At 36.6% G+C, this 12998-nt stretch overlaps 1 protein-coding gene across 1 annotated transcript in view; it reads left to right on the top strand.

Annotated features, from left to right (window-relative positions):
- The first annotated feature begins 504 nt into the window (after positions 1-504).
- ATG10 (autophagy related 10) overlaps positions 505-12998 on the top strand; it is a 79932-nt gene continuing 67438 nt past the window's right edge. The window contains exons 1-3 of the mRNA XM_049796421.1: positions 505-576; positions 1070-1195; positions 6175-6294. Coding sequence (XP_049652378.1) covers positions 1070-1195; positions 6175-6294 — 246 coding nt within the window. The 5' untranslated portion in view covers positions 505-576. The remainder of the gene's footprint in view (positions 577-1069; positions 1196-6174; positions 6295-12998) is intronic.

The raw sequence follows: 12998 nt of genomic DNA, 5'->3' as shown, positions 1-12998 counted from the left end.
TGCAGCGGTGCCTGATGTCTATGAATACATTGAAAGAGCTGTATTTATTACACATCCTCTTTGAAAGAGGGGAAGAACGTAAAACTGGCCAGATTCTTTATGAGAGGTTTTCTGTTATCTTTAAGACCCCAAGAGGGAAGCATTTGAGGAAGGTGCTCATTCGAAGCACACTATAACCCCCTGAAGCCACATTGTTGGGCCATTGAGAGCTGTACTGCTGGCATGAGCATGAACAGTTGCTTCAGCTGGACTCTGATGGCTGTCGTGTAGGCTCTGGGTCCGTAAACAGTAGAGTTGTTAAGATTTTGTGGAGCTGTTCAGCTGCCCAAGGAAGAGGTGGTAGGCCCGTGGAAGTAGCCCACAAATGGATTCAGGTTTCTGGTCATCACTTGGACCATATTGCTAAGGAAACATATATCAACACTGCACTACTGTGTCCAGCTCGGCTCCCCAGTACAAGAAAGACAATGTCACGCTGGAGCAAGTCCAGTGAAGGGCCACAAAGATGATGAAGGGTGTCTGACATATGAGGCAAGGCTGAGAGAGCTGGGACTCTTCAGCCTGGAGAAGAGGAAGGTAAGTGGGATCTTACAAATACCTGATAGAAGGGAATAAAGAAGGTGGAGCCAGACTTTTTTCAGTACTATGCAGTGAAAGGACAAGAAGCCATGAGCACAACCTGATAACATTTTTTCATTTAAACAGAAGAAAAATTATTTACTGCTATGATAACTGAACACTGCAACAGGTTCCCTAGAGAGGTTGTGGCTTCTCCACCCTTGGAGATAATCAAAACCCAGCTGGAAAGAATCCTGAGCAACCTGCTCTAGTTGACCCTATTGTGAGTAGGGGGATTGGACTAGACAATCTCCAGAGGTCCCTTCCAACTTCAGCCATTCTGTGTGCCTATGATTGTCTAAAATATTTGAAGAAACATGTCTGTTTTTCTTAGAGAAACATTTTTTTTTTCCCCGAGTGCTTTTTTATTTATGATTCAATTGCTATAAATCAGTGAAAGTTTTTAGTGTTCATTTCTTCTGTCAGTACTAACATTTAGTTTGCTCTGCAGATGTCCTGTAACACGGCGGGTGAAGAGGACCTCTTTTTAGAAGAAAAAAGATTCAAACAGTACTGTGAAGAATTTATTAAACATTCACAGCAGATAGGAGATGGTTGGGAGTGGAGAACTAGCAAGGTAAAATAATCATAGTGTTACTTTTTAGATGCTCTTGCTGGCCTTTTTAAGCTGTTGACAACCACCACAAGCCAGAACATCCTTTAAGAGGGATTTACAACATGTGAAATAAATGGGATTTTACATAGCTGGTCCAAGAACAAAATAGTGCATAGGTGGCTTACATGAGGATTTAGGCCAGTACATGTATTGAATGGGGTTCGTGAATCCAGAAACAACTGCTGGGATGGCCTAGTGCAACCTGTTGTGTAACAAAGGGGTAGGATTACCTAAGGTGATTTCTGTTGTGATCAGAAAATGTCTTTTTAAGACATTATGCGGTCTTCATTTTCAGAATTCACAATGATGGGGAAACAGTCACAGCTCTCAACAAGGCTTTTGAATAGTTGGCTATGCTTAAATTTGATTTAAAAAAAAAAGCTGTTACTTTTAATCTTAACTGCCTAGCTTCATCTTCCAGCCATTGGTAGCTGTAGCTTGTCTACTAAGCCGAGGACCTGTCTTTTATCAGAACTCTCCTTGTTTGGGTACTTCAGATTCAGATCTATTCATCCCTTAACCTTGTCAGTGTAAAAGCAAAACTTGTTGAGCTCCCTGACTATTTGATGTGTTTTCCAATATTTTAATCAGTTTTGTGGATCTTCTCTGAATCCTTTCCAGTATATAAAAATCCTTTTTCAGCTGTGGGCAGAACTAGACAATGAATGCTGTATCACTGTGAAATGCAAACCTTCCTACTCTGGGCAAGTGCTTGTGGTTATGTATCCAAGGATCACTTTAACCCTTTAAGCTGAAATAGCACATACCTTTGTTGTAGATGTGTGACTAATATTTTATATTAAAATACATGTTAGCTGCATACAGCAACCACAAGAATCTGTCCGTATTAATGATCAATCCTCATTATTTGCTGCTTCTCCATGACTTTCAAACCTCACCAATAATAATTACATATTGTTTTTAGGTCATTAATCAAAATTTTAAATAATGCAGGGCCCAGAGTAGTCCCACAGGAGCCCATTAGAATCACTTCTTTTATGATGATTCCCTATTTTTTAAGTTACATTTTAGATCTATGAATTAATCATTTTTTCATTGGTTAATGTGTATCAAGTTAGTGTGGGATTATTTTAATTTTTTAATTTCTGCTTGTGGAATCAACAGTTACCTTACGGAAGTCTGAGCCTACATTGTTATGACTTCTATGTTTATCAATGAAACATGTCTTTTTAAGTCACCCTGACAAAATCTATTTTTCTTAGATAACTACATTTACTGTATATATTTCTCTATTTACTGAATTCTATATGATCTCTTCTTTTACTTTGCTTGGGATGAAGTCAAGCTAATACGTGCATAGTTACACAAATTAGCCAGGATATAAAGATATATGGATAATGCTGGCTTTCTTCAAAATTCTCTGAAACTTCCACAGTGCTTGAAGACTTGACAAAAATCAGCAGTTCTTACATACTGATTTGAAAATATCTAATGCTAAGATCACTTATCATTAGGTATTTTCATGCTTACAATATACTTCATGCTAAGGTCCTGCTTAACCGCTGCTGAAATGAAAACTTCGTAATAATTATAGCTTATGGCTACATAATTTGTGTTTGTTCTATAATAACAACAGAAATATTTTGAATACTTGCTTTTTCTACTTTGAATGCTTCTGTTATTTTCCGTCTAATAAGAAATCCACACAATTCTAGGATTTCTTTTTGTCACACTTCTTTTGATGGGTGGGCAGTATAGGTTTTCATACGTTCTGTTGCTTCTCTGATTGGTTTTCAGTAATGGGTGGTTTGAGATACTCATTTTCTGTGTATTCTATTCTTTCTGCTGCAGAAAATGTACTGCTCTAGCTTTCTTTTTTCCTTTTTTTTTTTTTTTTTTAGTTTAATGGCTTTATTGGTTTCCCATGCTTTCATGAATTTTGGAGAGAAAAATCATGCTTGTACCATTTTGAAATGCAGGATGCGTCAAGAGTAAATGTATGCCATCATTTCTACATAAGTAATTGTACGTTAGCATATGTAACCCTTTCATCACAGATGAAACAATTTCAGTGAGAAGCAGGATCTTTGCCTTAGATGCATTCTGTTTAGAAGTTTTTAAAAGAGTGCAAATATTAGCCAAATGTTACAATGCACTCTTTCTTACATGCAACCATTTGAAACTTTAGATTTCTGTCCAAGGCTCTATTTGTGAGGATTTATTCAACAAAGAAGGATGCTCTGAGCCTCTGTTGGGAATTTAATACATGGGTCAAAGTTTGAACTTTCTGTGAAATAAGAAGCTTTGCTGGAAATAGCAGAGTGAGATAGATTTTTGTTCTCACATGTAAAAAAATTGTAAGAGATTATTTTTTAATGGGCCAAGTTGGTGACTGTGATTTCAGTGTGCGATGAAAACCTGGCCATTGAGACCATCCATTTATAGTATGCAGTCTGGGAAGGAAGCTTTTTGTTAACAAGATGTCTCATTGTCTTTTTGCCTTTTTTTTACCAGTGTATGTGTTGTGGGTAGTTTGGGGCACTCTTAATTTTGCTGATGTAATGTACTTGGATCCCATTCCTCATTCCATACTTACGTGAATAGAGCCATTGATAGCAATAAGACCACACAAGTAAACCAGGCTTGTAGAACTATGTTCTTGTGTTCCTATGTTTTCTGTACAGATTAAATTTAGGTGATGAAATACTCATTGTTTTTGTGGAGCTTGCTGTTGTGGCATAAGCTCGCATGGCCCAAGCAGAACCCTGTATTTATAGCTGTAAGTGAAATGTTCTAAACTATGTTATTTTTATAATCTGGGTTTTTTTCCCAGAAGAAAGCTGTAAAAAAGCCAAGAGTACCTCTACTGTAGAACCTCATGGAGCTAAACTTCAGTGCTGTTATTAGGGATGGAGAGTTAAATCTTGGCCGCGAAGGCTGCCCTGTTTGCTTTTTGCTTTATGTTTGTTTCATATTTAGTTAGGTTAATCTATATAATCATATCAAAGGCTATATCAGTTCACTTTTGCTTATGATACTCACTAGACAGCTGGAGTAGAAATGGACTCCCTTTCCACATTAATGGGATCAAAGTCCTTGCTGAAGTATTGATTTATTTGTAGGGGCAGAAGTGTACAAAATACATAACACTACAGAGAGTGCAACAGGAGAGATGCTTCTCTTTCCTGCCACGTCTCTTGTAGCCTCTGACATACAGCTGTCAAATACAGAGACTGCTAACTCCACATTTCTAGCTATCCATAGATACTTTTTCATGGCACTCAAATACTACAGAATGCAAAGGCTATGGAGCTTGGCTTCTCTCTGCTGACAGGAAGAACTGGTTCAGGGACGTGAACACTATATCCAACCCTTCTCTGGCAAAGCTCATTGTGCCTTGGGGCATTTTACCTCTGTGGGTGGCTCTAGTACTTTCTTTGCTGCTTTTACCGGGATAAATACCAATGCAGGTAGCTTTACTCCTGCTGACACTCACGTGAAGCTCCACAAGGAGAGATTTGAGAGAGCGTTGAGAATGAAAGAAGTGGCTTTTGTATCACCAAGTTAGGCTTAATTTTTCTGTCATTGTTGTCCTCTGCATGGTTGATTCTTCATTGCACAGGATGCAGTTGGTTTTGCAGCCAGGACATCCAGCAAAGTTTGGTGGATTCATGCTCTTGATGAGATTTAGTGAGAAAATAAAGCATGCAATAGGAGAAGTTATGAGCAAGGTAATTGTTCATAGTATGAGTCATGCTTAAAAATTCATGGACAAAATACATGTAGAGACTATTATCATTTTTTATGTGTGAAACTTGGTAAGAACAAAGTAAACGAGTAGTCCGTAGCAGATTTTGGAGGTACATCTATTCTACAGTGTCCTTGAAAAGAGAGAGCTAGTGTGTCAGAATAAAACCCATGTTGATTTAAAGGTCAGAATACATGAAATAAACTCTGTCAGCAATGACGGATTAACCAAAGAGTTAAATTATAGTTAAATTTGCAGCCTTGTCAAGCAATTTAATGCTACATTAATGAATTTTGTAGAGAGACTGTTTTGAATAGAATCCTTTTTCATCAGATGTTGCACATATGCTTTCTGTGTTTGTCTAAAATAAAACGTAATGAAACAGCTAATAAAACCCCAATTTATTTGTTTCCTTTGAGAAATAAGTTCTTAACATGCAACTACTGTTCTTTGTGTTCTGTGTACTCTTTCTCCCTTTCAGACTGTACATTTTTCCAGTGATCTGTTATTAAACTTTTTATTTCCTCTTACTTCTAATTAAAAAAAGAAAAATGTTTATATATGTGTGCAGATAGTCAGGTCAGCATGGGGGGAAACCTCCTAAAACATTCTCCTGCCATTCTGAAATTGCACAAGGACCTTTTATAACAGTAGACCGTATGGCCTGGGGAGCAGAATGATAAAAAGGGAACTGGGAGAAGGTATAGCTTTGTCTGTTTTCTCTTACATTTGACCCTCAGACGTGATCAAGAGAAGGGAACAAATTGTGACTCTGCACATGTTAAGTTCTGAAGTGTTGTTGTTTTTTTTTTCCAGGACTTTAAGAAAGTTAGAGGGGGAACAGAGCAAAACTAAACCAATCTACCAAGAATTGGCAAGTTTATACTGCTTGAAATAGATAGATCAAAATTGTTAATAGCTGCTCATCTCTTTGTGACCTTAGTGCACTGTGTTCCATTTTTTTGGCACTCAACCTGATCCCCAGGTAGCAGTTGTCTTATTCAATTACTAGCTATACTAAATTTTATTTTTGCTGTTCAGGTCTTTGACTTCTTTAACACCAAGAACTAGTGTAAACTACCTGTGAGAAGATGCTGAAAAGCAATGCTGTCATTGGTGCCTATAAAAAGACTTGGAACTTATGCCTCAATACCATGCTCTGTTTATTTTCTAGAACAGTGATGATACTTGGTTACAGAAAATTTTTTTCTTTCTTGTTTTCTGAACACAGGACCTTGGTGATGGTTATCTTAGTAAAACACAGTTCCAAGTAAGAAATAGAAACCTCCCACCAGATCTGAAGGAGAAAAACAATGATAACATTGAACAAACGTTATTTACACATGTTGAAGTAAGTACAGATTTTAGACTTTTGTGTTTATAAAATAAATCATGAACAGGAGTTTTTAAAATACTATACTGTTTCCCTCCAGAAAGATGTCAGATCTCAAATTACAAGTGGCGCTTAATTATTCTTCCTACAGTTGCTCTTATTCATGCATACAGCTATATTGGTGATGAAAATTGGGAGGAAATGGAAAGGCTCCATCATCTCTTACATATATATTTCCCTTATGGAAGGATAATATTTATTTGCACATTGATTCACTAACATTAAGGAAACTTTTTTTTGTATGTGGAAAAAGATTAAGCATGAAGATTTAGTTATCTCAGAGGTAAATATTAATTAAAAAATAAAGAAAACTTTGAGGTTAATAATAACTTGAAGTGATATTTACTAAATAAGTAAGTTGTGTATAAGAATTTTGTACTCAGTGTATACTTTTCTACTGTGGAACTAACAAAATACTGAGCAATTTTTTTGAACTGATGGTGGGAAATAAAATAGATTTGGTGTTCTTGAATTCCAGAAAATGAAAGCCGTTCCTTAAACTTGGGGTGAACTGATCTGAATGATTACTTGCTTGTTGATTCTGCATTAGACCTCCGGCTTATTGATTAATCAAGATAAAACCAGTAGAAATTCACTCCCTTGTTATGTTGTTAGCATAAATATGAAAACAAATCTTGGATTATAATTGACTGAAAACAATGTATTCTATATATTATAAACTACTGAATAGGTGGACATGGCATATTTTCCAGTTACCTTTTCCTGCAACAATTCTTTTTTTCAGCAGCACACAGATTTTATTCCCCACACCCCACCCCGGAGAGTCTGGTACAGGGTCTGAAATCAATATTGTTTTGGCCTGGTTTCTGAACAAAATGGCATCTAAACCAGTCATGCTGTCTGTTGGTCTGTGATGAAGTAATTTCTACTGATTTTTGATTTCACTCACACATTTCAGCTGTATTTGAAAGAGGGGTAGGTATCAAAAAGTATTTGCTTCTTAAAAGTCTTGTGAAAGCAGATGGCTGGCTAGATGAAAATGACTTCTTCTGGCAGGTAGTAGTCTGATCTTTATGTTCTGTTTGGCTAGTCAGTGCAAGTACAGGACTGGACTAAAGCAGCACCTTGGTCCCTCTGAGTGCCCTGAGGAAGAGCTAGGGTTCACATGCCAGAAGTAAGGGGGAAACAAGACATGGTTCTGTTGCCAATAAGACCACTCATTTAATACACTGAAAAAAAAATAATAATTTTACAAGCCTGTTGCTGATACTCCAGCTTTGATACGAATCAGAATCCATATAATCTTTAGAATCATTATCTGTAGTTGTTTCATAAATACCAATTATAAGCATAGTATGTAAGTCACCTGAAAGGTAGCTGAAGCATTTTAAGTTTTTGTTTAATTTAAATTCTAGTATTTCTTAAAATGAAGGCTAATATCAATTCTTCAGAGCTTGTTACTTAATTGTCACTACGACAGTGTTTGTATACTTCAGCCCTGACTTGTAAGAACAGATGGCTGTTTATATTCAAAATTGCTCTTAACGATTGTGACTTTTTTTAAATAATGAATCGAGTCTTCATTATGGAGTGTATTTTAAATGAATGTCTTGTAAAAAGCTATTGAGACCTTCTGAAAAGAAGTATCAGCTATAGAAACACTGTCACAACACAAAAAAGGCTTGAGAGCCTGTAACATACTGAAACAGAGTCTTTAATGTACTGAAATATAATAATAAACAATCTTCAATATAATGAAATATGATTCCAGTCCAAAATATGGTTTATCAAGATACTGATATTAATAATTACCTCTTGAAATATTGTGAAAGATTTTCATGTTTTGAATCATAGAAATGGCTAGGTTAAAAGAGACCTTGAATGTTAGCTGGTCCTCTTTGAGAAGAAGCCTTTGTTCATGTTGCATAGTAGCAGTAAAGATGAAAGGTGAAGCAAGAGAAAGGTCTTAGAAAATTACGTAAGTTATAAGACATGAGGGTATGCATAAGAAAAAAACTGAGTTTCCTCTCCAAAATATTCACTGCCTAATAGAGATTATGTCAAATGTATATTCTGAAGGGTAACCAGGCTGTTAAAGTTACTTAATCTAGAAAATGGAAGAAGCACACCAATAAGTTGGAAAGTGAAATTTCCTATGGATACATAAAGTAAAACTATATATTTAACACTAAGAAGAAAGATGGAAATGGTGGCTGTAGAGGGGTAAATTTGCTCAAGCACAGCAGTGCATGTATAAGATGCATCTGCTTTTCCACAAATGTTGAATGTCAGAGTCCTGTTGCACTAACAGCCTGTTACTTAAATAGGTTTTGTTTTTGTAAAAGTATGTGTTGCATCCATAAATCACATCGTGTTATGCAGTTACTACAAGATCTTTCAATAAGTTATTGAAATACGTTCTGATGAGTAGAATTCAGCAAAAGTTGTGGTCTTGGTAGAAGTTGGAAAGGTTTTCACTGGTTATATGCCTTCAATATTTAGCATTTTTTCCTTAGAAAATCTATAAATTTTATTTGTATATAGTTCAAGTCTAAAGGGGCTCTAGATAAGAATTTAAATTTATTTTGGAAAAAATGTGGCCATTGTCTGGTACTTGCATATTTCACAACTTTCAGTTTCAGAGTTACTGTTATGATCTACTTTTTTCTGTATTGTATCTCTACAATTTGTGTCTTATTGAGATATTTCCGTCAGTAGTCTGATCTTCTTCAAGGTGTGGTAGGATATATGATAAATAGTTTTATGTAAGATAATTAACTAGGAACAGTAAGAAAGCAAAAATAAGGGAATTAAGGTCTAAGTAATCAATATTCATTTTTAGGAACAACCAGTGTTGACAAAAAGACAAGGAAAAAAATGTACTGTGGTATATGACAGGGCATAAGAGGCTTCTCCTGTTCCTGGGAATCCAGTTCAGAGATTGCAAACAGAATGTTAGTATTGGCAGGCAAGGTGAAAATTAGGGGAAAAATTGGAAGACAGATTTTTGAAGCTGGGTGGAAGTACAGGAAGGTTATCCATAGTGAGGCTATAACTCCTCTTTAAGTAATTGAACCAAAGACACATCAGGGAAGAGGTGATGTTGAATAAATCAGTGAGTATATACTGTTGTAGCAAAAAGTATGGTTAGGATGTTGAAACTGCAGAGAAGCAAAATTATTACTGTTCTGTTCGCTCTTAATCTGTGAAGATATTGAAATGTAATGATACTATACAGGAAATACACAGAGTGGCTGAAGTAACTTTATTCAAATAGAAAATCAATTGTCAGTTACCACAGTATCAAGAATGTGCTAATCTTATTGGATCTCCAGAGAACCTGATAAAATTATTTGAAAAGTTAATTTCAGCTTATTGGTCATATGGACAGTTAACATTTCCAACTTTCCATATCATTGTCTGGTATCTAAATATTTGGAGCCTTCCTGGTGAAGGAGTGATGAATAACTATGTATTCTGGTCTTTTCTACAGAGCAGTCTGTATTATGTGGTATGCTTGGTTCCATTTATACAAGTTGTGTTTTCATCTGAAAACCAAGAATAAAATTCTGTGTGGGTTTCTTTCTGCTTATTTTAGTTATCTGCAATATAGAGCTTGTCACTTAAATCTTTGTTTCAGCCTGAGGAGGTAAAAGCATTTTTGGATATAAATCAGTCAACCTATTTTAGGTGTCTTCTTTAGGAGAAGATGAGTCTAAAAGTGTCTGTTTTTCTTCACTGATGATCAAGGGAAGCTAGATGGTTAACCTGGATGTAGATGTTTGCATTTTGTCATTTAAATCTCATACAACAAAATATGGATCTGAGCTCATTAAAAGCAGTAGTGGTTTTTGGTGGTGACCTCACTGAGGCCAAGATTTCACTTTGACGGTAAAGCTTATACTTAGTTGAGGACTGTCTTTTGTAAAGTAGCAACTCGGAAAAGAAAAAAGGATTTAAGGATAAACTGTTGGAGCATTGGCTTAAGCTTTGATTGAGATCCTTACATTGAGACTGTCATGCTTGTGCAGTGGAACGCCATGGCCTTTGTGATACTGGGGGTCAGAATGGGCAGTCACAGTCAGTACCTGTAATGGTTCTGCACATGTTAGTGTGCCAAAGTACCACCATTTTTTGGGGTGGGGTAAGGGTGCTGTGAGTTGCTATATTCTAGCTCCTGTTGGAACTTCTTACTTGCACAGGGGTTCCTGTATTGCAGGTATTGTGAGATACTAAGGATCACCTGATTGGCAGTCAGTTGCTGTAATGGGAGGCAGCCTGCTCTGTAGGACCAGCAGGGATACAGTGGAACCTAAGACCAGGTTTGGGAACCACTGTGCTGTACTGCAGCAAGTTGGCATGTTATCTAGTATGAAGCAGGTTTTCCATTTTCTGGAACTTGGAGGCTTCTGCTTTGCACATAATAGTTAATTGATGGTTTCTTCAGCTCATTGGCAAGCCTGCAGAATTCAGACTGTCTCCTTCTTACCTTTTTGCATGTCAGTGAACCTTTGATATCTGCTAGTTTCCAGACACACTCCTGCTAATGCCTGAGCTGTCCTAGGCAGTAGAGGAGTTACCTTATGAACTCACATGAGGACTGTAAAGGGTGATGGGAGCTGTGAGAAGGCTCACAGCTTTGAGTTGGATTGTATTCTCTGTTGAAATGACCCTTAACACAAGCTTAGGGGAAGGTAAATGTAAAAAAGGGTTTATGTCCACATAGGTGCACTGACACTATAAAGCAAGGTATCTGGAGACAGGTATGCTTAAATGCTAATATCTACTTAAAGCAGTTTAAGAAAGTTTCTCTCTGTACTTGGCAGTAACTTGAGCTGTCAAGCTATTTATCTAACCAGGTGCCTGGGGATGCTGTTTTATGCAGACCCTATCTTTCCATTTGCCATCTTACTAGAAAAAGATTGAGAATGTTCCTCTGGAATGCCATTCTCTTATTTCTGTGGATTTAGCGTCATCAAGATGTCTGTTTTCACATCCAGATTGGTAAACAGAAAATACTAATGACATTGTGACTAACCATAAACAAACTTTTGACTGAGTTTGTGCAGAACACCCTTCTAACCAGTGAGATCAGATTCAGTCCCTAGGATATGAGCTGAAGAGTTCATAAATCTTTTAGAGTATCTTCCAATAGAATAAAAATAGCATGAGATGCAAAGCAAGGAACTGATACAAACACACGGTGCCATTTGAAAATTTTTAAGTTGTAATTTTGTTCTGGTTAAATTTTGATTGAATCAGTTGTTGTCTTTCTGTGCTCTCCTGACTTTATGCCAAATGAGTGTCAGCTATACTTTTCTGCAGACAGTATAAATCTTGTGTAACCACCATACTGTGTTCTGGCTAATTCAGCCACAATCTTCAGTGTATATTCTTTCTTGATCCAAATATCTGTCCTGCCAAGGGATCTGTCAGGATTTGTATCAATGAACATGGAATTGTGTCTTCTTTTGTATAACTTATCTCATATGTGGAAACATGTTTCAAATATTTCTATATTGACAATCTTATATTACCCAAATTTATAAAAGAGATTCGTGTAAGTTGTTCATCACAAGCTCTTCAGGGAGACTGGATGCAATGATGACCAGCTGTGGGAGTTAGCAAGTTTGATGATCTTAACCTGGGCTTGGTTTTGAGGGATACTGTGGCACTGGTATCTTGACTGCGAGGCAGTAGCTTCCACTTCCACTGACACTGGAATCTGACCCTTCTATATTTGTGGGGTTTTTTTTTCCCTTTTCAGTCATCCTCTTGTTTTCTAGTCAAGGTAGATCACAGTGAACAGAATGGTTTTTCCTCCCTATGATTGAAACTGTTCAAATGCTACAAAGTCATATTTCACTTAGTTTATTATGAGCCTAGGTAGCGAACTGCACTGAAACGATGCCTTTCATTCTAGACTTTAGTATTGACCATCATCCAGCTCCAGCTTTTGTTAAGCGCTGTGTAGACATATTTTAAGCAAGAACAGAACAATTACATATATTGTTACGTGAATTGTTGATAAGATGAAAAAATACTGTACAAAATTAAAAATGAAGATAGTCCTCATGCCTCAAAGAGCTTATATTCTAAAAGAGTAAAATAGGAAAATCTGGATTCACTTTATGCATTCTTTTTGTTTGTTATTCAAATAGCTCAAGGGAAGCAATAACTTGGAGTAATAATTCTCTGTGTGTGGTTTGTCTCAGCTCTTCTGGGTATTGCAGAAGTGAGTCAGCGTGGAACCATTTCTGAAGCCAGAGCCATTGCCGCTTTATGAAGGAGTGGGCAGGTTGGGAATGTTGAAGGTCTGTTAATATCTGATGTTGCTTTTGGAAAATGAGCACTAGGCTTCACAAACATGTTGATTAAGTTATGTATTCAGTTTTATGTGGACTCCGCCTTTGCTGGCAGATGTTCATTAGTTAGTGAAGAACTGCCTGATGGAGGACATTGGAATGAGTCTGACATGTTTCTTGAACTTAATACCATGTGATTCGCTGTTCTGCTGTGCTGTTCAGTTTATAACAACTAGAAAATTAAAATTCTTAGTAATTATTAATCATTTTTTTCTCTAAACAAATCCAGTATTTTTAGAATTAAGAACAACAACATTTTTTGTGCGAAAGTAAATAAGATGAACTCAGTGTAAACATTTGCATAACCACAGTATTTGTTGGATGGTTAAAACATGT

This window comes from Accipiter gentilis, chromosome Z (genome assembly GCF_929443795.1).
Source record: "Accipiter gentilis chromosome Z, bAccGen1.1, whole genome shotgun sequence".
Lineage (NCBI taxonomy): Eukaryota > Metazoa > Chordata > Aves > Accipitriformes > Accipitridae > Astur > Astur gentilis.
Note: the sequence above shows the minus strand (reverse complement) of the source record. Positions and strands in the feature narration are given on the sequence as shown.